General features: G+C 40.0%; 1 protein-coding gene across 31 annotated transcripts in view; it reads left to right on the top strand.

Moving 5' to 3' along the window:
- ZBTB20 (zinc finger and BTB domain containing 20) overlaps positions 1-24,531 on the top strand; it is an 865,400-nt gene extending 840,869 nt beyond the window's left edge. For 29 of the 31 annotated variants that reach the window (XM_070369724.1, XM_070369601.1, XM_070369666.1 and 26 more), the window contains one exon: positions 509-24,531. In XM_070369724.1, the coding sequence (XP_070225825.1) occupies positions 509-930 (422 nt within the window). In that variant the 3' untranslated portion in view covers positions 931-24,531. The remainder of the gene's footprint in view (positions 1-508) is intronic. The other 2 variants (XR_011464022.1, XR_011464033.1) reach the window with 2 other exon arrangements.
- Positions 24,532-25,005: the final 474 nt, after the last annotated feature.

Genomic DNA, 25,005 nt, shown 5'->3' with positions numbered 1-25,005 from the left:
GCTAGACAAAATACTGGACATGATTATTGTCCCCAGAAAGGCAAGCTATGTCACCACCATCCTTAGTTCCCAAAGATTCTAGAGATCCCTATGTTTCCAAAGAACTTTTCTCTCTCTTATTTGCTTGATGATACAAATAGCAGACATACAGCTAATGAAGGCATTGAAAGTGACCCCCTTGAAGTAGCACTCTCTCTCTCCACAGAATGATCTTAGAAGACTTTTACTGGAGAATGTCATGTAGCTTTCCAAGAGAACCATTTTCTGGCATGGGGACCTGAAGCAGTCTAGACTTCCCTGGCAGCACCTTGAAGCAAGGTTTCTCAGACCATGAGAGGCCAGGAAGGACTGGATCTTTCCAATCAGGGGTGCTCCCTTAACCAATTAGATGTTTCTTTTAATGTTTTTGTTTTTGTTTTCTGTTGTCTTGTTTCTCTGTCTCTTGTTCTCCCTCCTTGGCTGTGTCTCGCTCTGTTCGTTCTGCCTGCTGTCTTTCCCCTGTGGCCAGGTGAGAAGCCCCACCAATGCAGCATCTGCTGGCGCTCCTTCTCCTTAAAGGATTACCTTATCAAGCACATGGTAACACACACGGGAGTGAGGGCGTACCAGTGTAGCATCTGCAACAAGCGCTTCACCCAGAAGAGCTCCCTCAACGTGCACATGCGCCTCCACCGGGGCGAGAAGTCCTATGAGTGCTACATCTGCAAAAAGAAGTTCTCCCACAAGACCCTCCTGGAGCGGCACGTGGCCCTGCACAGCGCCAGCAACGGGACCCCTCCCGCGGGCACACCCCCAGGGTCCCGCGCCGGCCCCCCCGGGGTGGGGGCCTGCACGGAGGGGACCACCTACGTCTGCTCCGTCTGTCCAGCCAAGTTTGACCAAATCGAGCAGTTCAACGACCACATGAGGATGCACGTGTCTGATGGATAAGTAGTATCTTTCTCTCTTTCTTATGAACAAAACAAAACAACAAAAAAGAAACAAACAAAAAAGCTATGGCACTAGAATTTAAGAAATGTTTTGGTTTCGTTTTTACTTTCTGTTTTTGTTTTTGTTTCGTTTCATTTTGTACTACATGAAGAACTGTTTTTTGCCTGCTGGTACATTACATTTCTGGAGGCTCGGGGGGAATAATAGTTCTCCCAGTCTCCCTTGGATGGTGGCCTTAAGGCCTGGTAGTGCTTCGGAGGTCCACTGGTTGGATCTCTAGCTACTGGCCTCTAAATACAACCCTTCTTTACAAAAAAATCTTTAGAAAAAAAAAAAGTAAAAAAAAAAAAATTTTTTTTTCACTTGTGAAGAGCACTACAAAAATATATAACAAAATCTAAAAGGCCTACTGTCTTTAAGTACACCGCTTGCAGTGTTTCAGTGGACATTTTCACAATTCTGGCCGCTTGGACTTCACAGTAACCATTTAAAACTGTGGAATATATCACTTTCTGGTTGAAAACCCAGAGGGAAGGCCCTGCTCTTTTCCACCTGCCACGTTGTCTGATTTCTGTAAAAAGGGCTGTGGGGGTGGGAGGGGGTGTAGGTTTGATGGTGTGGGGAAGGCAAATGGCAGGCTTCTCCCCCAGATTCTGCTGGGTCCACACACCTTGGCCCACCTCCTCCACACCCCCCTTTCAGCAGAAGCCAGGAAGACTTGGACAAGCATCAAGCAACAGTGGCTATCGTATTTATTCAGTGTCTTCGCTGAGCTCCAGCCTCAGCACAATCAAGAGGGACTTTCATGAAAGGCAGGAATGCAGATAAAACAAAGATATCAGAGGTTTGCACCTACGTTTCTAGGTACAAGAGAAGGATTCTTTCCAACAATCTTTGCAAAAAAAAAAAAAGTGTCAGGATATATTCTTGTGGAAGAGAAAAAGAAAGAGAAATGGAGGGTGGGGGGAATAATAAAAAGTTCTTGAGGCTTTTTTAATTCAAAATTTTATAGAGGGGCAAAAGTGACGTTTACCAGATAGAATGCTGATTTTTTTAATATATTTACAACAGTATTTGTGTAAAAAAAAATACAAAAAAAGTGAGATTGTTAAAAGTAATTTCTTTTTTTCATTTCGGTTTTGCATACACTGCCACCAATCCCTTCTCTTTTATTTTATTTCACACACATATATATATTTTTTGGTAAGTCAAGACTGTTAAGGTTAGCGATACTGCTTCCAGATAGAAAGAATAAAAGGCAATTAAAGTTATATTTGAAAGAGAGGAAGGATATTTTCTTCATATTTTTTTAAATTTTTCTTAATTTTTATTATTTTAAGTGTTGCCTGGGTTGAGGGCCTCTGGCCAGCCCATCCCTGCTGTAATTTGAACTGCTGCTTTGTATTTTGATATGTAGTTTTTCAACTTTTAGCAAGCTTATGTTGCTCCACTGAATATTTTTTTCACCAATTCATCTAGAATTCTGTTCTTTTTCACGGGAGGGTCTTTATCGTTCAGAAACAGATGTCTTGCTTCTCTGAAAGTTTCATTGAGATCTTGTGATTCTAGAATTTCTATTGACTTTACCTTTTTTCTTTGATGAAACACTAGTACTCTAGAAGTCTTGACAAATGGGTCCTTTCCTTTTGTGGTCAGCCGGGAGGAGGAGTTCACGAAACTCTGCTGTCCCTCCTCACCCTTCACAACTGCAGAGAACGGCATTATCAGAAGCCTGTTGCAGATCAGTATGCCTCAATGCCACAATCACTTTCTTCCTTTCAAAGATCAGTTTCTGTTCTGACCCTGATTGAGAGGGCTAACTAAGATGATTATTCTTTAGATGCCTTGTCAATCCTTGCTTGTTGGTAAGGTTTTAAAGAAACTAACAAAAATCTCCCAGATGCCCAACGTCCATCGTCCGGAAGACCACCAGTTCATTGCATCATCTTAGATGCCACTCTCTCTTCCTAGTTGAGATTTCTCTCCTCGGTCCTGATTAAGGTATCAGAATAGAGATTTTTCCATTATAGACAGTGTCCTAAAGGGATTCCAACTCAAACATAGGAATTCTTAAACCTTATAAAAACTCCAAAGGTGATTTCACTGCTGGGCATATTTTAATACCTGTAAGGGGGAAAGTAAATCTTTAAACAAAGCAGAAACACTAAACTACAGTTAAAAAAAAAAAGAAGGAAAGATGTATCTCAGTTTCAAAATTACTTTGCATTTGCATTTAATTTTCCTATCAGCAACTTATTTATAAAAAAAAAAAAAACAAAACTGTGCAACAAATGGGGAGAAATCTTCCAAGGGAAGCAACTGTGTAATAACTAAATTGGTTTTACTCATTATTTTAGTATTGGTTCACTTGTATCTTTTCCATAAGTTTTTGCTGATAATTAGTAAGGTTAGTACAGCTGGAGTATATGTGAGTTTGATTTGGTCCTTGGTCCTTAATTCAGTAAATATTTTGCTAGAAATTTTAATGTAGCCATGGATGATTAACTGACCTTCAAGTATTGCCCATCGTGATTTCTAAGAGGAGTCCTACCACAAACTATGTATCCAAAATTGACCTGTTTTAAAAGCTGGTGGGAAACAGCTTCAGAAATAAGAAAAAGTCCATTTTCTTTTGCTATTGTGCTTTTTGAAGTAGCTATCTTAGACTCCAGTATTTCCACCTGCTACCAACAGAGGGAGCATTAGTTAATTAACCGTGTCATAGAATTTTGATATTTTGAAAAACAAGTCATTCAACCCATGATGTAACACAGAAAAAAAATTGACATTAAAAAAGATCTTTTTAATCTAAAGGAAAATGACATGAAATCACTCAGCATATGTTACAAATGGAAGAAGGTCAAGAGCCACTTTAAAATATTTTGAATTATTTGACAGTAGCTGGTTTAAAATGGTGTCCATACTCAAATCTTAGCAAAGTAGACAACATTATAGGATCCCCAGAAACTTGATCCTGGGTGCCAGTATGGACCACGTTCAGCTATTTGCTTCTCAAATCTGAGGGAGACCCATTTGCCTAAATGCTGATTTGTCACATAAAAAAACTAAGCAATTGGGTTAAAATTTACCTTTTGTTCTAGAACATGTAGGGGAAAAAATTCCAGTTGAGTTTAAACCCTAATATTCATCCTTCCCCTTCAAATGAAGTATTTCTCTCTCTGTTTTTTAAATGTTGGAGGACCCCTAAAGAATTCTTAATGAGGTAATCATTTTAATGATATGTGCTATCCAGGTTTACATAGCAGTAGACTTTTTCTTACTGTGTGTATATTCTTCCCAGACATCTCATAGTCCAAAACAGTTGACAGATTGTCCTCTGGAGAAAGGAAGAAGCTAAACTGAAGTTGGAGATGTAAGTTTGGGGAGAGGGAACTTGCTGTGGGGTCATTACTCCATACTCTGGTCTCTGAAAGAGCTGCTTTCCAAACTGACCTACATTAGGGGAAATAAACCAGTCTGTACCTGTTTCAAAGGGATAAAGGAGCTTTTAGTTTATCAATCTTTCCTTTTAAATTAAATAACCACCAACATCTTAGGAAAGGGGAAACATTTTGCTTTAAGAACAGAAGATGAGCATGGATTCTTTTTTATTTTCTAGTTTCAAATCCAACAATCTTCTTACATTTCGAACGTCATGCTGGGATGTTAATGAGTGCTTTTAAAAAAGAAAATTTTCAGTAGCCAGGAAAAAAAAAAAAATAGATGTAATGGAATCAAATGTTCCAGATATAAGACCTCTTAGGATAAGTACAGGGAATAAGAACTGGTATGGAAAAGTACTTTTTTTTTAAGCAATTTATGATTTAAAACTGGATTAGCTGGACAAGGGAAAGGAGAAAAGTCAAAGGGGAATGTTTATCTCAAGACATTTAGATGTAGTTTATGAAAAACAAAATGTCTAGCTCTAAAACATCAGTAGCATCTTCACAGAGCAAGCAATTTTGCCCCTATTAATATAATAAATTCTAATAATTGTACCCACCCCCCTAACTCCCAGTAAGTAAAATAGAATCCAAAAAAGGGAAGAAATTGGGACACATGGATCTGATACAAATCTACACAGGGGAAAAGGTTGAGAAACAAGCCAGGACAAAAAAGAATCTGAAATGAAAATCTCTATATCAAAATATTTCTTACTATATAGTTTGCATTGTAAACTTTAGCTTTTAATACAATTTTATAGACATTTTCTTCCCCAGATTCCTAATGCTCTATGAGTAAGTGTCGTGGATAATTTCCCGCTGTTGTTCAGGCTGAAGCCCATTTCTTCCTAGGCATCTTGGAGGTCACAGTAGCTCCTGGCCTTAGAAAGAAAGACTTGAATTGACTTTGTTTAAAAGTCACAGGGTTTTGTTTTGTATCAGCCCAACATTGTATAAGGACCAAGAAAACTTCTAACTCATGAGCAGTTAGAATGCATGCATTGTGATATGAAAAGAGAAAAGGTTTCCTCTGGGTGTGTAAGTTTCACACTGGTCCTGAAGACTTCCTGTTCCCCCATCGTCCAAGTACACCAACAGTACGTGCAAAGGAGGAGCAGGCATCTCCTGAGATGCCCTTGGAATTTAGGAGAAGGGAGGGGGTGCCCTGTCTGCTGTGACCTGACTTAAAAGACATCGTATAAAAGAATTCTTTAATGTAGTCATGAGTTGAAGTCCAGGGACCTGGGAGCCATGGGGAAGAGAATAGAAGGTTTGCAAAATGTGTTCAGCACCCAATAATGCGAAGCCAGAAAGCATCCAATCACAAAACTAGGAGGTTTGGCAAGATGTATTTAGAGAAAGCTCTGGGATTTTCCACGAGTAGGGTCAACAGACTTTCTTTTGAGTGATTTCTGGCTCTGAGAAACCTCTTTACTCGCTATAAAAGAACTTTATTTAAATGGCCAATTTTGTCCCCCAGAGAAAGATTTTATAAAGAGAAAAACAGGACACTAAAGACACAACCATGTGACTTGGTGTCAAACAAAAGGAAGGGCGCACTAGAATTTCAATAGACTCCCTGATTCCACAGAAGAGCCAGGCAACCCAGTGCCCCTCGGTGCCTAGTGTGTGAAGAGGGTGCTTGAGCCACACCAGGCTCCCCAAGGCCAAGTGCAACCTTGCAGAGGGGCGGCCGCAGCTGCTTCCCCTTCTGTGTTCTCGCAGAGAAAGGGGCTCTTCTCCTAGGTGCCCAGGAAATAGATGGCACGGGGCAAACTTTCAAAACAATCTCTGCCTTGGTGCTCGGGCTGCAAATGGAGACAAAAAAGGGGCACAGAGGAGCTCTTGCTCTGGAGAGAACATTCCCAACAGCTATTTGTGCAGAGTTGCCATTTGTGATGCTGCATCAACCTCCCCAAGAAGGAAAGCTGTGGTGACTCAGTGTTCCTGTAAACACAGAGCCTGGAAACTACTAACCCAAAGCATCATTTCTAGTACTAGATACTCAAATGATTAACCTGACCAAAACACCCCAAAGATCCTGCTCAGTCTCTGAATATCTACAGAATGCTGACTCTGTAGCAGTCGGTGATGCACGTGAATAGATCCCAGGAAATGGTGTGAAGCACGAGGGTCTGTTTGGATTCTTTGTAGGCTGAAGAGGTAGAAGATGAGGGCTGCACAGCATGGGTCCCTTTTCACAACTATGTATTTCACTGCATGAGGGGTAGAAATGCCCTGTGTTGAAACAAGAAACATCAGTTTTCCACACTGCTGACCAAAAATGCCTGGATTCTAGTGTTTCTTCAGGCCCAGCCTATTGCTCCCAAAACTGAATAATTTCAGACTAAATCTAATCTGAAGTGACCTCAGTTAAGGTATTTTCACAGGAAGCCACTTATAGTAAAGAATTACTGCCTTAAATCAGAAAGCCCAGGGAAGAGAACAGAAATAGAGAGATTGGAAGGGTGTGAAGATGTGACCCTTTCTTGCCTTTTAATGGTTACATTATCGCAAAACTGAGCCCTATTCATGACTGAAGACTATGGAAACCGTGACTTTACAGGGAGGCACCAAACTTGTATGGAACTGGCTGCTTTTAGGAATGGCTGCTATTTCTTATCCTATTTCAGTAACATAGGTCTGGGCTGCATGTAAAATAGACATCCTATTAGCTAAATAGTGAGTCCCATGAGACATGATCACAGGTGCCTAAGATGCTAGTTTGAATCATTTCCTTAGCAGGGAGAACAATCTCAACAAAAAGCTTTCTCTTCCTGTACAGTGTATATCGCTAAACTTTTTTTTTTTTTTTTCTCAGTTTCAGTGAGCATCTGGTTTATCTGGTGGCTTTTTGTTTAAATGCAAACTCACAACTTTCAAACCTTCAATGAAGGAGCACAATCTGCAGATCGTAGGGAAAATCTAGCTACAGTTATTGGAGTCCTGGCTTTTGCGATACCTAATTAGAGTGTAAAAAGTCCCTAACTAGCCCTCTTTCAAATTCAGTGGTTTCCTTGATTCAAAATGCTTCAATGAGATTCTAATACACCCAAGACAGAAAAAAAAAAAAAAAAATTAACCCCCTAGGAGACATCTGTTTCTACTACTGTTGCAACAGAAGTTTGTCATTGCCCAGCAAAATCATTGCAATTTATATGTAGATTCTAGTAACGAAAGGGACTTAACCCATCTAGTATGTCACAGCTGCTGTCCAAAATGTCTGTAAATGAGTATACATTATGCATGTACACACGCACGGTGAGGTGCTCTCAGTACAAAACTGTGCCACGTTCATATTCCCCGGTGACAACAAGACAGAGTCTGGAATTTCTAGTTGGTCAGAGGTCTCACGTATCTTCTGCTCTGTTGCCTTAGTTGGATGCGTTAGTGCTGTCCACTGTCTGTGATGAGGCTTTAGGACATTCTGAAGGAGCCCAACCATCAGTGATTTCTGATACCCGTTTCATGAGAAACTTGAATATGCTTGTGTGAAGTAGAGTGCATGTAACCAACTGCGCTTCTATGGGGTTTATTGACGTGTGTGTGGACATGTGTCTTTGCGTGTGTGCTTGCTGTCGTCTGGTTGTGTGTGCATCTCAAACAAAGCACACATAGGCATAGGTCCTGGTGCATAGATACAGTTGCCTCTTCCCACCATTGCGCTCAAGGCTGGTGGCTCCCTTCCCAGGAACCAGTCACCTGCCCACTCTGTTGCTTTTTGCAGCATGTCAGAGTTGGGAGAAACAAAGGCAGCTTGTTGGATCCACAGCGAACCCACAGTGACAGGCTGCTCTCCTCCAGAAGAAGGTAGAACAGATGTCCTCCACTGGCAAGTAGACAAGAGGGAGAGCAGTCTGGGGCACCCCCTCTCGCCCAGGTTTCCTGTGGAGGAGGGGCACCGCGGCCAGGCAGGCAAGGCCCGTACAGACTTTGGCCTGAGCCGTTCCGTGGCTCAAAGGCCTCCATTCCTTTCCTCTATGCAACCCAGTGTATGCGCACAAACACCCACCCACTTGTGAGTTTGACTCCCAGACTAAAGCTTCCTTAATCCTGCCTGCATGTGCAGGAAACCATCACCATTCATAAACTGTGTCTCCTGAAACCAGTGTGGCCTTTGCCTAAGTCTTTCCAGGAGTGGGTTGTTTACCGTGTCTAGCAGACCAATAGACTCTCAGAAGAATCTTTTTTGGTAATCTCTAAGAATTGACGGCTCTTGCCCAGCTCAAACATTAAAGTAGAACGCGCTCTAGTGGACTGTTCTGAACCAACGGACCTGGCTCTTACAGCTGACTTTGAAGGGTGGCCTGAAAACAGTCGAATTCAGTTTTCTCCACTCCCACGCCCTTCTTTTATTAGGTGGCTTCTTAGTTTTTATGACATGTGGATTATTTCTGCTCACAGAATTCAGAGGACATTTTCTTTCCTCTTCTGTTTTGGTGACTTTCCCCCTCTCCCATTAAGTAAGGCTACTTACAGTTGCAATCTTTTTTGTTGTTATTATTTTTTTAAATGTATATTGTCTTTCTATATCCAAAAGAAGTCTGTGACTGTAACCATAGGTATTTCTTTTTACTGGAAAAAAAAATGAATTTTTTTTTTAATTAACAGTACTAGTGACTTCGTGGAAGAATATCAGTTACTATTTAGGTATGCTTACTTAAGTACAGTACACTACATTGCAGTATTTCTGAAAGCTAGAACATACACATTATATATAACAACTCTATATTGAAATATATATTACATTATATTCATTTTTCCTTTTGAATCTGCCTACAATCACAAGTTGATTGAAATATTATTTCTTCACATTTATCACCCATCACCAATCTGCTGCAGTTAATCTGGTGCATTTAATAATAATCATTACTGCTCTAGTTTGCTTTATATTATCAGCTTCAGTATTGTCTTTACAGGATTTTAGAATTTTTTTTTTTAAGCTCGGACTTAGCAAATGTAGGAAAGTGAAAACTTTGTTAAGTATGGTTGACACAAAGAGATTCATAGTCAAAGTGATCTTGTTTAGCTGACCCTCTCAATATCTGAAGAACAAAAGAAGTGCATATGAATGTATCTGTGATCCCCTCTAGGACTGTCACTGTCTATATTTGCTTTTAAAAATATGACCAAGGGGCCACGTAACCTCCATATGATCTGGCCAACAGTTACAGGCTGCATTTCAAAGGGCTGCTCATCTGAGAAGAAGAGGCAGTTAAATGCCTAGTTGTCCCAACTGTATTTTCAAATACTGATTTTTAATACTAGCTCTTTACTGACTCCTTTCTGTTTTCAGTATGCCTGCAATTATTTTAACTTGTCTTCTGTGCTTCCCTGGAGGCAGCTTAGCAATATAATATTCATTTTCCTAGGAGTTTTTTTTTAATAAAATCAGAATTTGAGGGACTTTTTCGTGACAGAGGCTGATAGAACTAGAACTCAGAAATGTGTAGATACTATGTCACCCTCAGCATCTCCAGTTGTCTGCTAAGGTGGGGACTTGGTGCCTTCCTTCTTTAAGGCCCCCATGGAAACATCAGAAATAGGCATCCTGTTTCCCTAGCAAGAAGTATTTTCAAACAGTAATTTTAGATAAAGAGCTTCTTCAGCTTCCTTCAGCTACTCAACATAGTGCCTAGACAACCCACGGATGGATAAACTTCACATCTATCCTGGGTGCCCGAGACCAACTCCACATTCAGGACAAGATGAAAACAGCTGTTCACCATACTCAGCGTGAGAGCCCTTCCCACACTGAATGGCTATTAAGGCCTCTCAGTGTAACACCAATTCCTCCCTTTCATCTTTTCTAGTAGATGTTTATTTTCGAATCCCACCCCATTCTCCTGTTGCCCTCCACTCCCAGTACTCATTAAGGAACTACCTGCTCTGATCTGCTTGGAAGGAGTATTGAGTCCAAAAGCAAATTATCCTTCTGTTTCTCCAAAGTTCTCAACTACATATATTTCTACTGAAAAGAAAGTGAAAGTTAGTCGCACAGTCGTGTCTGACTCTTTCCGATCCCGTGGACTGTAGCCCGCCAGGCTCCTCTGTCCATGGAATTCTCCAGGCAAGAATACTGGAGTGGGTTGCCATTTCCTTCTCCAGGGGATTTTCCCGACCCAGGGATCAAACACGGGTCTCCTGCATTGCAGGCAGATTCTTTACCAACTGAGCCACCAGGGAAGCCCATAATTGTGAGTTGAGGGTGAGAGGAGCTGTTCCTTTGCCTCGGACCCCTTGATACCCAAACTGTATAAACTGTACTATTTTTCTCTTTTTCCTCACTCTTTTTTCCTTTTAATTATTATTATTTCTTGTTTCTCTTTAATGCTTTACCTGTTCCTCTCCTCACTGCCTTAAGAAAGTCATCATGACCCCTGAGGGCTCGTCTCCCTCCCTTCCCCCTGCCCCCTTCTGAATGTCCTTCTTTAAGCTTTATGTGGTTAACGAACGTTGTCGCGAGTGAGCTCAGCAGACTCGTAGGCAGAGTGAAGCATGTCTTCACTGCACTTTCAGGCCTTCAAAGTTATCAATATTCTTTTGAGAGTGGGAGGACCTGAGTCACAGTTTTAAATGTCAGCCGTATTAGCTGAGGTCATGAATTCTTTTCACCTTCACATCTGGCCAAAGATAAAGAGAAAAATATTTTCTGGCTTTTTTTATTCCCTCTTTTCTTAAATACCACAGTGTTCGAATTCATGATATGAGTGGACTATTTCTGAGGGGGAGAAAAAAAAAAATCATCAATGATGATCCTTTTGACTCCTACTAATATTTAGCCAAATGACATAGTTGCCAGAGGCTAGACCTAGCGAAATCTAATGAAAGGGGTCACATTTCAGAATAATTTTGATAACTATTCAAGCCTTAATGAGCTCTTCTAAAACAAGTAAAGCCACTTTCACTCAAAGGCATAGGAGACAATTAGGAAGAATTTTTTTCTTGCATTTATCTTTTTGAAAAACAATTGTTGATTGGTTTAGAACTTTAAGCAGTAATTTACTAAGGGATGAAAGGATTCCTAAAGTTTCTAAAATGTCTATTTTGCAACCAGATGTGTTTTAAAAGGTAAAGTTAATCTGTGCTTAAATAGAATAATATTAGGGCAGATCAGATACTTGAAGAGCCATGTAATACACTCCCTAGTACCTAAGCATTCACCATGTGACTTGGTGGTCATCATGCTAGGTCTCATTTCAATGAGTTACTCCCATCTAGTTGCCAGAGCATTGTCCCAAAGACCCATAGAGTTCTGGCTCTACCCCTTTACAGGATGTTTAGGACACAGTCCAAGCAACTCTATAACACAGTCTTTCTTGACCTGAAAGTCCAACACTTACTGTGATAACTGCTTTGGCTCGCTGCCCTTGGGAGGACCATTCCGTGGCCTTTAGAGCGCTACCTAAAGGTTTTGAGCACACAGGGGTATGCTTTCATTTCTTGCTTTACCTGTTGACAAACAGAAGCAACATTCATGTCAGAAATGGAGCCTGAATTTGATTTGAGGCTTGACCCAGCTTTTACTGTAATCAAACCAATTGTTAACATCATCTCACACCTTAGAGAACGATGAAATAAAGAGATTCAAAAGACTCTGAGTCATGAATGTGACAGGAAACCAACACTTCTTAAAGTCGGTATTATGTTGCTTATGACTCATTTTAATTGAACATGTTCTCCCCATCATCCCTATCTCCTTCTCTTCCTTCGTCCCTTCTGACTCTATTTTTTACAGTACTCTTCATCTAAAGTATTCCTCTCCTCAGGCATTAACTTCTGAAAGAATAAACTCTCTTTTAAATCCTGAATGCCATCATTTAAAGTATAATGTGGAGGAGGAGAGGATCTGGTTCTGTAGGTTCTACCTGGTCCAGTGTATCACCAGGATTCCCCCAGGATGCCTTTTTTTTTTTTTTTTTTTTTCAGGATGCCTTCTTACCATTGTTCCTTTAGCTCTCCAAGAAGAGCTCTAGCCCCAAGACCCTGGATTTTTCACCACAGCCTCTGCATGAGTCTAGATTAATGTCTAAATCCTGTTTAATATTCTAGCTAGTCCAGGACGTGAATTTCTTATTGCTTTCAAGCCTCCTACTTTTCTAAGCTGACATCTGTCAGGAGCCCTAACGGTAACTATTGCAGCAAAATAATGGTCAGAAACATGGTAGTATATATTTGGGAGGACAAGAAGGGATGTCCTTTTTTTCCCTCCATAAAATGCTTGCTTTCTCCCCCTGTCCCCACCACCACCACAATGCATTTCAGGAACTCTGCATCTAATTTTACAGATACGTAGTTTTAGGATTTGCAAATATAGCTTAGGAAATGTTCTGAGATTGAGGCTGGTAACAAACCAGTTTATTTTCTGCACTGGATTTAGGACAAGTGTGCACAGATACAATTCCTTCAAAGAAAGTGAAACTAACATAGTAAAGCAAAGGGATAATACTTGTACACATTAAAACAGTTGTTTGCTATCTGTAAACCTTGATTTAAGCATAATTATTACTTTTTAGAAACCTGAAACTGGAGGAATGTGTATTTTAGTAAAGTTTGTTTGTTGATTTGTTTGTTAGCCTTTATCTCTTTCTTCTCAAGACAGTCAAGTTTTGATTCTTTAATTTGATACTGTTCCTGGCCCTAGGCATCAGTCAAATCACTGCCCACTCTTATCTTACTCCTTTCCCTCTTAGAATGAAAAGCCTTCCATTCTATCATTAAGGAGTCTTTTCTCTGTGAAAAGCTTATCTTCCTTTTCTAGTAGCACCTGAGAACTTTGAGGAGAAAAATTCTCTCTTCACTTTGAGGGTAGAATAGTTAAAATAAATGCTATTCCTTGCAAAAGAAACCCCATTTACCTAAACTTACGGGAATTGATTGCAGAGGAAGGTCATAGAGTTACACACTACAAATCTTATTGCCTCCTCAAATTTTGGAAATAAGGCTGAGGATAATGTAATGAAAACCCTCTTTGGATATTTTTTATTACTAGTACAGAATCACCAGAAAAGAAAAAGAGAATACTACTAAAATGACAAAACCAGTGGATCTATGGATTGCTATAATTGTTCAGATTTCTGTTCTCTTCATTTCAAAACTGCATGTGTTCACAAAGTCATAAATGGTGAAACATCCTCCATTGCCTCACGTCTCCTTAACCTGGCGCTGGAGGGGACAATCACAGAGGGAGACCGGCATTGGCAGTACTTCACCCATGCATATTCACACCACTAAACAAGAAGGAAAAACCAAATTAGAAACTAAAAAAAAAAAAAAAAAGAGGACATTGTATTGCTTCATTTGAAAGCATACAAGCATACTGTTCTCAACTCAGCTCAATTTACAGATAGCCTGACAACCTTTTTATAACCTGTCTTTTGTGCTATAATTTGCATTCATGGCTGAATCTTTAAAATAATTGCAATTTCAATTAAGTGAACAGAGGAAAAGCAAAGAGGGAAAACAGGACCATGTGATGGGACTAAATTTGATACAGTTCTGGATTCCTGCAGCCAGTTCTTAGAGTTAGCAAGGAAAGTCAGCACCGTTACCCTTTGCCATTCTCGCCCATTCTCACTATTATCAGCCTAAGAATTAACCTCATTTCTTTGTGATTTAAGACTTCTCTTAATACTATCAAACCCATATAAGAGAAAGTATAGACTTTGTCTGCCCCTATTCCTAACCCTGCTTTCTGGGGCTTATGCAGAAAGAATTGACAATAAAGTAATGGTCAAATCTGATACAAGATTTAGACATAGACCAAAGTACTTAGTTCACTTACCAGAGGGTTCTTTGAAAAGTAAGGCGAGTTACTCTGCCCCTGGCACAAACTTTGATTTGAAGCGATCTATATGTAGATTTGAAGGAGAGAATTCTCAGAAGCGTTGTCATCATTTAAACCCCTTCCTTTGTCCCATTGATTACATTTTCCCAGGGGCCTATTGAGATATACATTAAGGGTAACTCTCATACATCTAATTAAATTTAGTTTTTTGCTCTATTGTTACAAGAATTGTGGTTTTCAGAGTAAATGAAAGTAGAGTCTCTTCCTAATGCTCATGGCAAACCAAGGCAAGAAACTGACAGAATCAAGAAACTCTGTGGGAACATACTGTTTCAAAGTACTTTGAGTGTGCTGACCCCTCCACCCCACCCTGCCAAATGTTTCTAGAATCTATTCTAAACTGCATATTGATTCTCCTGAGACTTCCAGGGTGTGTGTGGGTATGTGCAGACAAGCAGACTTACACCTGGAGGGTGGAGACCCAGACAAACTGGAGAGAATGATGCTGGAGGATGGTCAAAGGCAAAGCTTCTCTCTAAAATCACTCAGTACTCCCGTATCCCAAACTAAGTCCAGATGAATCTCAAGCAAAAAGTAAGCTCCATCAGACATCCTGCTATGAATTTTTCTTTTCTTAATAATATTAGAAGAGGTACAATGCAGACTCAATTTTGGTGTAATAATTCACTTTTATATTTAATAATTGTACTTTTTGTGTTAGTGTGTCATTGAGCTATTTGTACCCGTTTTCAATCTATCATCCTGAGAGGGGCCTTGAGAATTTCTATGTATGTGTATGTAGATCTGTATTTATGTGAAGTCAGAAAAAGTGGACAGGACAAGATTGAGGTGAGAGATGAGGTCAATGTGAAAAAGTGAGTGCTCTTAGTATCTCTATTTATGTTAGGTAAGGTGGCTGCTGCCTGGAGCCCTTGAGGAAAAGCTGATTGCACTATTCAAAAATAAGAACCCAGCACTGTTAAATTTAGGACCGTGTTTTGGGAAACAGGAAAGCTTTATCTTTTTCTGTACCTATTCCCTTTAGCATCGGAGCCATTTGACATGATGAAAACCATTCAATAAAAACCACTACTGACCTTTGCATTAAATAGCTATTTTCCTCTTCTAAATACTACCCTTGGTTTCAACTCAACTCCTTCCCTTTATATTCTGCCTATTGGCTTAACATTTTACAGAATAATGCCTAGGTGTTTGCTAGTTGTTTCTTTCCTTGGAAACAAACAGGGACAATAAAAGAGATGACTCACAGAAGTGTGAGGTACAGACTGAATTTCCCACTTTTGTGGCACTGGTAACTTTTAGTAAGTGTTGTTTAGGGTTGAGCTTGGGTCTGTAATAGGGCTTTCTGGTTTTGTTTTTGTTTTTGTTTTTGTTTTGCACTAAATAAATATGACTGCACTGCATTGCACTACTGAAATGTATTTACTTGTGCCGGGAGAGAGTGTGTGAGGTATGGGAAAGAAAGATGCAAGTTACGAAACTAGAAGCACCACAGAAACGGAAGGTTGTTTTCATCATGCTCGGTCTTATCGAGGTTGGTGAGAATCTGTGGAATCTGCCAGCTCTTGATCAGGCCTAGCAACTGCCATGCTGATAGGATCTGTTTTCTTATTATAAAGAAGCTGAGTTAGTACTGTACATTGAAGATGTTTAAGAGGAGAAGTTTGCCCAACGTTGTCTCCAACTAAGCTTTCAGTAAAAGTTTCAATGGTGAGGAAGCCAACAGAGGTGACAGGGAAGTCTTCACCTTGGCCAGGGGTAGGGCCTCCTTTCAGAAAAACCTCATCTTGTCCGTACTGGAGGTATCCTTTCAGCCTGAGCATGCTTTTTCATCACTGGGTGAAACCTAGATCAGGCTAACCAAAGAGGAAGGCCATGCATGTGGTAAAAATCCTTTAAGATGACAGTAAGGGAACAGTGCAATAAACATGAAAACCAGTGAGGTGAAAGGTTTATTTTGAAACAAGCTAGGCCACCTTTGAAATTGGAGGAAGAGTTGGAGGATTAATCGGAACCTACTTACTAGCTGCTCCATCAGAGACTATCCTTTCTAAAACAGAAGACCTTAACAGTGCCTAAAAGCCTAGTTTTGAAGTTGGATTGGTTTTTGTTTTGTTTTGTTTTCAGTATTCCTTTATTTGATTTATTTTTATTGCCTTTTTAAATCTCAGAAATAATTAGAATTTGACAGCTCTTTAGTGACTATTAATAAAAGAATCTTTCGCCACAGGAAAAGTAATGGATTGTGTAGGGAATAATAATAGGAGAGTGAAGATGCTGAAGGACTCTTCCAGTATCCAAGGTGACAGCTTTGAAGATTCTGGTTCCGTAGGAAAGGATCACAACTCCTATCAATGGGTACTGTTGAATTTCTCTATCACTGTCACATGTTGGGGCATCAATGTGGAAAATTCTTGGGTGATACCTGTCTTTCTCTCTCCCTCTTAGTATCCATCCAAATCTACTTTTCCAAGTTGAAATTTTTTTAAGGAAGCTGTCAGCCTTGCTAGGCAGAAGACTCCATTTAGAGCTTTCAGAACTAATGTAAGCAATACCTTCAGCACTCAAAGTATTCTCTCCCTTTTAAATAAGAAACTCGAAATTCAGAGCTCTTAACAGATACTTAGAGATACGTTTTGGGTAAGCACTGAGAAGATACTGACTGTACCAAACCAAAGTTATACACAGAAAAAATTGACCTTTTAAAATATATTCACATTAACTGTCCTAGGATACTTCTCTTGAGGCTTTTGGAAAATAACTTCTTCCTTAAAACTTGCATACCCACTCCAGTTTTGTCACCAAAGATTTTAATCTCTAGAGCCCCACTTCCTTTCTTACAAGGCAAAAGAAATAGAACAGGCTCAAGGGATATGCTTTGGTGGTCAAGTGATGATACTTACGTTTTCTTTCTGTTCACAGTGATATTTAACAGGAGACTTGTTGTTAGAGGAGCTACTGAATTGTCTCTATGACTTAGGGATTGGTTAGAAGTTTAAAAAAAATAGGGGAAAAAAATAAACGATAGTACTTGACACTGTAAACTAGTCTTTAATAGAGTCATGACCTGGAGACTGATGGAGAGAAAGAAACTTCCATGGAAGAGAGTGAGCTAAATCATTAAGAACCAAACAAGGATCATTGGTGAAACATGGGGCAGCGCGTACACAGAGCAGGTCGTTGCTCTGCGTGGCTGGAGCCAACAGCGGGGCCAATAGGGAAATCAGATAACTGGCCAATGAATTCAAGTACTGGAAAAGCCACAGTTTGGGTTTCATTGTGGTTGCTGGAGGGGTTAAAACATCCATGCCCATGGCAAGGAAAATGCTGAGGCTGGTCTGTTGTGATAGTGCCTTTCTTGTTGTACAAGTCCTAGGTTAATAATCTGTTTAGTTATGCTTTCCTGGATCATTGCCCCAGTCTCCTGAGGAGGTCTGAAGGGATAATACTCACCTAGGATGAAGGGATAGGGTATTGCTCCTGGAATGCTGTGATGTGATGATATTTGCACTAGATTCTAAACGTTAAACTGGAGCGACTGAATGAGAGAAAAACAAGGATAGTTCCAAGTGAAAAGAAACCAAAAGCAGTATTTTCTGACTGATCCCATTTCTTTGTCTTCTTCTTCTTTTTTTTTTCCTGGAAGCAACTTCACACTTGTTGATTACCAAGCTCAGCTCTTAACAATTGTTTTCCTTCTTATTTTATTCCCACACTGGACCATCGGTGTGAATTAACCATCAAGTAGGAATGGTTAGTGGAAAGGCTTCTGTCATTACAGCTTCATAACCCTTCTCTCCTTCGTAAAAGGCATGGGGGTGGGGAGGCTGCAGAGCCATTGAGCCCTTGGGGAAGCCAGTAGGCATAGATGTCATGTCAAAAGCTGAGCTGATGCATATTTGCTCAGAGGACATTGGGACCCAGAGCTAATCCTAAAGGATGCTCAGAAAGAAGGAAACCAACGTGTTGAAGAAAACAAAGGGAGGTGGAGCCCAAAGGTTGCCTATTTCTCCTCTCTCTTCTTTTCCAACTCACCTTCATATCTTCTCTATTGGAATTATATTTCATTTCAATATATGGTACCAGAAGAATTATTTGGTTCCTTGGTTTCTCTCTTTAACAGTGGTCTTGGAACCCCTCCAAAATTAAAAACAAATACCATCAGTGTCTCCCTTGTGGCCTACCAGTTTCTCGAATGCTCTCCAGCTGGTCTTGACCAGTCAACTAAGATAACTTGGAAGCTTTGGCTTGCTCAATCACCTGTCCACTTTTTTTTCCTTTTGTTTCCATTTCCATTTGAATTGTGAGTGATCCTATAGAAAGGTGGAAATCATGGGAAAGGTTTGGAGGCTGCAATTCTAGGGCATACTTGTCAGGAGTTTGTATTACCCCAAATATCTCTTTTTTGCCCTGTTTTCAGTTGAATCTGTTGCCCTGATGATAATTTCTATCATATTTGTGGTTATTTTTATGAGAATAGAGTCCATTTGCTATGTCTCTGTGAGTGCTTTTTTTCTATTTTCCCCACATGAATGCAGTACCAATCTGTTAATGAAGTATCTGTTTATTATATTATTAATATGTAATTCTACTGTAGACCAAAAATATAAAAACAAATTTGTTCATTTTAAAGATATAAAGAACTAGTGAGTGAAAGATTAAGAAGGAAAAGACCGAAGAGCAGTGGTTAACTATGTCGAGTTAGAAATCTAAGAGTAGCCTTACCTATTTTAACCAGTGCTTACCAGTCATACCATAGTTGGGATTACATAGTCTTGGCTCCTTCATGCTTATGTTTTATAATTCTTGTTTGTCTGTTTGTTTTTCTTTAATGTAATTGAGGTTGCACATCATGCTGTTTTTGGCAATGCCTGATTTTATTATATTGTACTTTTACCAGTCGTTTCCTTTACAAGGATGGGGGGAAAGTTTTATTTCTTCTTTTAATTTAAAATTTGTTTAATGCACTGGAAATAAAATTGGACATATTTCACTGTTAAAAAATCAGAAACAAAACAGAACAGAAACCGCAGAGAAAAAACCAGCAACCAAGTAAGTAATAGGGGAAAAAAAAATCTGTTTGTACTGAAAACACCATACAAAATACTTCCCACAGGAAAGAGAAATACCATCAAATAAGAAAAAATAAATCATTTAAAAGCTACAACATTTGAAATTAAAAAGATACCTGGATTCAGTGGGGATGGGAAAATAGGACATTCCGTTAAGATTAGAGATCTCATTATTGTTACAGTTAATGCCCAAACTGGTTCAATGTGGGCAAGGTGACTACAGAGAAAATGGCCCCAGCCTTCCACACACCACTGGAGCTCTCTGTTGCCTTTTCTTCTAGGCTTAAGCTCTATTGTAAGGGGGAAGAAAAACATGCTATGATGGAGAAACTGGCTTGTATAGAGGTATTTGTACAGTACAAGTGTGGACACAGCTTAGTCCTCTGCCCATCCTCAGGCAGGATGTTTCTTTTCTCCTTGAGGATTTGCAGCAGGTAAGCCCATGACATGGGAGACTGTAAAGGATTCTCAGAACATCAGCTCACGCTAAAGAGCCTCTTGACTCCAATCTGGTCTCCCTTCTTGAGCATTCCCAGACACTGAGAGAGCCAGTTAACCCATACAAATGCACAGTGAAAGGAAACAGAGATTTTTTTTTTCCTAGTCAACCAGCTGTATCTTTTGTTTAATGTTTGCTGGGTTTTTCTGGTTTTGTTTTGTTTTAGAGTTGGGGTGGGAGTAGATGTAACTTCACAAACCTTATACAGTAATTGTTTTGCATCTTCCATGTTTTATGCAAAAGCAGACATTTAAATCAATAAATAATCGTGCCCTAGACTGAAAGTTAATGTTTAGGAGAGGAAAAAAATTGTTGGAATTTTTTCTACATTTTTTTGTGAAGAATCTTTTTTGGAAAGGAAGGATACATATTTTTGTTGTGTAATATTTTCTATTTTTGAATGCATTTTATTGGTACAAGACTGTTTTTTTGGTGAAGACATTATTTAAAAAAAAAAAAGAAAAAAACTAATCGAAAAGTTTGCCCTTAAGGATATGCTGCAGTTTTGAGGTTAAAAAAAAAAATAACTGATTCAAGATGCGTGTTAAAAGTTGGGATTATATTGTTGTTTTTTGTAATTGTTACAAGAAGAAGTTTGTACCCACTGCTGTTTATTTTGTTTCAGATGAGTAAGTAAAGGGATTGTTCTTGTTTTATTCTTTTTTAGAGAAAAAAAAAGCTATTTATGAAATGTCAAAAACACTGGACTGTGAGTTTAAGTGTGGAAGCATTTTACCACCCTGTGTCTTCGACCAATTATGGGAAACCTTTTCTCTTCCCCCCCGCCTTAGCCTTGCCAAATGAGAAAAATGTAACAGCTGTCAGATGATGGAAGCCACTGAAGCCCTGCTTTAATTTTTATGGTTTGAAAAAGTTGGAAAACCAAAGTTAAATTCCTTTATGAAATCCCACTGTCCGTAGCCCTTTTTTGTATGACACAGCCGGTTGACTCCGCCTCTCTGTCTTGGATCATTGCCTTCTTAAGGACTGGGGGCCAACTCTGAGGCCACAGAGGCATAAAGATGGCAAGCCTGAGAGTTGAAGGGTCATGAAGTCCATGTGAGTGCGACTTCAACTTGTCAGTGGGCAGTTTTCCCATCCTGCCCAAGAGCAGTGCTGACCTGCCTGAGGGGAGAGCTCCCCGACCCCTATCACCTCCATCCTTGTCTTCTAAGACCTCTGCTCTGTGGAATGGCTTCGCCTCTCTCAGCAGCCCACCTTCCGTGGATGGGGTGGGGTAGGGAGGATCAAGTTGAAAGAAAATGCTGTGGATGCTATGAAGGGCCCCCCAGCCCTGGGGAAGGTGAGGCAAGGGACCTCTAGCACAAGGGAGCTTGCCTGCTTCATCTTTGACTCTGTGGCTTGTCTATCCATCTGCTCACTGTGAAGATGGAGAGGCAGAGTGCCCTAAGGCTGTTCAATAGCTTTTCCATATTTTTTCAACATTGAAAAAATAATTTTTTAAAACTGTGATTTTTTTTTAATCATTTGGCTGGAGGGAAGGGAAAAGGGAAACACCAAAAGCTGTAACATGATTAACTGGAGATATTTAAACTGGGGGCACTTTCTAGACCAAGACAAATGAATTTCGTTCTGGACCCAAAAGCAGCCAAATCTGGAGACTGTCTGTGACAGAAAGCTGAAGAAAGGCCTCCATTTCCTCCTTTCTCCTTTCTTCTCTCTGTCTTGAAATTCCCTCTTCTGCTTTTCCAACTTTCCTTTGACTGCCCCAATGGCCCTTGGTCTCCCATTTCATACCTGTGTGCACGTGTACACACACACACACACACACACACAGACACACATACTTGCAAAATACCATTTTTCTTAAGGATTGTGGGACCGAATAAAATCATGTGCCTTCATTTTTTCCTTTTATAGCTAGATGAACCTCTTCTTTTTTTACAGCATTTAAACAATAGAGGAGGTTGAAATGTTAGTGGGGGAGGACTTGGGTGTCATTTAGGAAGTAATTTTTGTTTAGCACATTTCCCCAAACGTCAGTACAAAGATTTCCACCCCTTAATCATATTCTTTGGACATTTAGAGCATCCAGTGACCAGATACATGACAGCCTACACCCATTTAATTTTCGAGCAATTCCTGAAAATTTGATTTCATAGACTTCTTTGATCCTTCTCAAAAATGAGGTGAGCAATGGCGCACAACCTTGTTCTCCCAATCTGGTGCTTATGCATGTGGCGTGGGGTGGGCATGGGGGTGGGGGGCGTGGGTGTGTTTCGACAAAGGGTGCATTCCTAAAGATCTCTGGTGCTGACGGGCCTCCAGTTCCTTTCAGAGACTGCATTTGACACATTTTACACACGAATGGTATCACATGCAATATTTTAATGGAGCAATGGGAGAGGCTCTTTGAAACGGGGTTTTGCATCTTTTTTGTAACATTTTGATTTCTCTGGTGCCTTATTCCTACTGGACGCTGGCACTCAAATCCCCACAGGGAGCTGACCCAAAGTCAGCCTGGGGAGTGGGGATGCCCGGGCAATGCTGGAGCGGGCGGGGCGTGGGGAGGCTGGTGTCCACTGGTGGGGAGGGGACTAGATGGCATCTCTTAGCCGAAGCCGAGCAGGAACTGCACACATCCATACATAGTGAGCACTTCTGATCTGTAACACGCCGCAAACTCATCCTTCCTCACCTGAGCTTTCCTTCCTCCTTCCTCTTCTATCTCTGCCTTCTCCCAAAGGTGCTGCTGCTGCTGCTACTGAGGTGCCCGGAGTCCAGAACGCCCAGTAATCACTCAGGCACAAGCCTGGCACTGCCACATCAGCCCCTGGCACGACCGAACCCGGGTTTCTCTTACTGGGGGCTGAGAACCGTCAGATTTTTCTCATCAAAAATGTTTTCCAAGAAATCATTGGATTACAGTTATTCTGCATTGAAAATGCACTTTAAAAAAATAAATAAAAGCTCCAGACTGTTTAAAATGTACAGAGGGGGCAGGGGAAAGATAAACATGTGCTAGTGTCTGAACCCAGTTCAGTTTATCTCCAGTTGAAACAATATACACTATATTATGTATAAATGTATACACACTTCCTATATATATCCATATATATATAGTGTATATATTATACATGTATAGGTGTGTATATGTGCATATATACACACATGCACATAAATCCAGATGCTCATTACAAAACCAGATGCTACACAAACAGCAGCAGAGGAAACAAGGTTGGACTCTTGCAACAGATCACAAAAAATAAAAACAGCCACTTGCAGTGACTTTGGTCATTTCTGTATGTTCACAAGGAATGGATTGTAACAAAGAAAAAAAGGAACAGTGTTAGTGAAAGAGGAAAAATGGGCGAAACCATCTTGATCCAATGGGAATGCAGTAATGTTCTATACATTTCACCTATTTCTTTTCGTCATGTTGATTTGATTTCAGTTTTCGGCTATTAAATTTTCTTTAACTCAAATGACCCACAACAAAACTGAGCAAAACGACTACAGCGAAAGCCCTTTTCAGTGGAAGAAGTCAGAAATCTCAAAACCCTTGGCCTGACTCAGAACTACCATGTGCAAACCAGTACTCTTTTAATGTTTGAAATAAAACTGAAAAAAAAAAAAAAACCTTTTTTGAAGCACCTTAATGTGGCCACCCATTCAAGGAATGGGTGCCACTTTTTTCTTTGAGCACCTTATTGACGTGTTTTGCTATCTGCTGTCTTTCTGTTACCTGTTGGCTGAATGGCTAGCTGTTAACACACGCATGCGCACAGACTAGAGGGCGGGGCCTGCGTGTTCTCAATGAAGTTTACTGTGGTGACTGCTGAAAGGTGAACCCGTTTCCTGATCTTCCCGCCACAGTGTTGTGATAAGATTCGAAGAAACCGTATTCCCTGCACAGAAATGTTTCTTATCACATTGTATCTTAATATGGAAAGGAACATGGTCCCTTTTTTGCAATTGCTACTGTACACACACACACACACACACCCCACATGCACAAACATATTCATTCGTCCAAGTGGTATTTTCAGTGTCTTGTGTGGTTGTCACTGTTTACGCGGTTTCTATTTCCCAGTGAATTTTGAATGGAGGGCAACTTTTCTAACCAGATTGTCTTTTCAGTCTGAGGACCTGCGGATTGGGGAGGAGTTTGGAAAGAGGGAGAGGCAAGGAAAAAGAGATCTTTAAACTGAAAGAATAATTTCCCACGAGGAACCTAGGCTTGATGACCGCAGAGATTGTCCCCTCCAATCCTTGCAGGTGGACAAGGGACACTGTTGTATCAGTCTGTGTACCGTTCAACCCATGGAAACACGAACACACACACCCATCCACCCGTCAATATACACATGTGGTTTGGAATGAGCAGGTCAATAGTTTTGAGAGGGAGTTTGTTCCTTTTTTTTTTTCCTCATTATACTCTTAAATTGTTGTCAGTTATCAAACAAACAAACAAAAACTTGTTTTGAAAAACCTTGCATACGCCTTTTCTATCAAGTGCTTTAAAATATAGACTAAATACACACATCCTGCCAGTTTTTTCTTACAGTGACAGTATCCTTACCTGCCATTTAATATTAGCCTCGTATTTTTCTCACGTATATTTACCTGTGACTTGTATTTGTTATTTAAACAGGAAAAAAACATTCAAAAAAAGAAAATTAACTGTAGCGCTTCATTATACTATATTATTATTATTATTATTGTGACATTTTGGAATACTGTGAAGTTTTATCTCTTGCATATACTTTATACGGAAGTATTACGCCTTAAAAATACGAAAATAAATTTTACAAGGTTTCTGTTTTGTGTGGAAGAGTAATTGATGTTGCTAAGAATGATGTTTGTTTTTTGGGGTTTTTGTTGTTTTTTTTTAAATGTTACCAGCACTTTTTTTGTAAGTTTCACTTTCTGAGGTATTGTACAAGTTCACACTGTTTGTGAAGTTTGAATATGAAGGAATAATTAAAAAAAAAAAAAAAACTCTTCTCTTGGTTTCCTATTGTGTCTTCTTTATATAGTGGCACTGTTTTTACACATTCTTTCATACAGTGTGGCCTGGGTCTAGTCTGAGATGATCCAAATTGAGGATTAAACCTAAAGGGCCCGAAAAATTCTCAACATATCAACCCTCTTGCTACGATAAGCAAGAATTTCAGGATCGATGATACTGAAATCACTTTGGGGAAATATAAGGCCAGTTGGGCCTCCTGACACCACCTCATAAATGCACATGGACCGTTTGCTGTTGTTGTACTTGTCGCTTAGTCAATA

The sequence above is a fragment of the Bos mutus genome, chromosome 1 (assembly GCF_027580195.1).
Source record: "Bos mutus isolate GX-2022 chromosome 1, NWIPB_WYAK_1.1, whole genome shotgun sequence".
Lineage (NCBI taxonomy): Eukaryota > Metazoa > Chordata > Mammalia > Artiodactyla > Bovidae > Bos > Bos mutus.
Note: the sequence above shows the minus strand (reverse complement) of the source record. Positions and strands in the feature narration are given on the sequence as shown.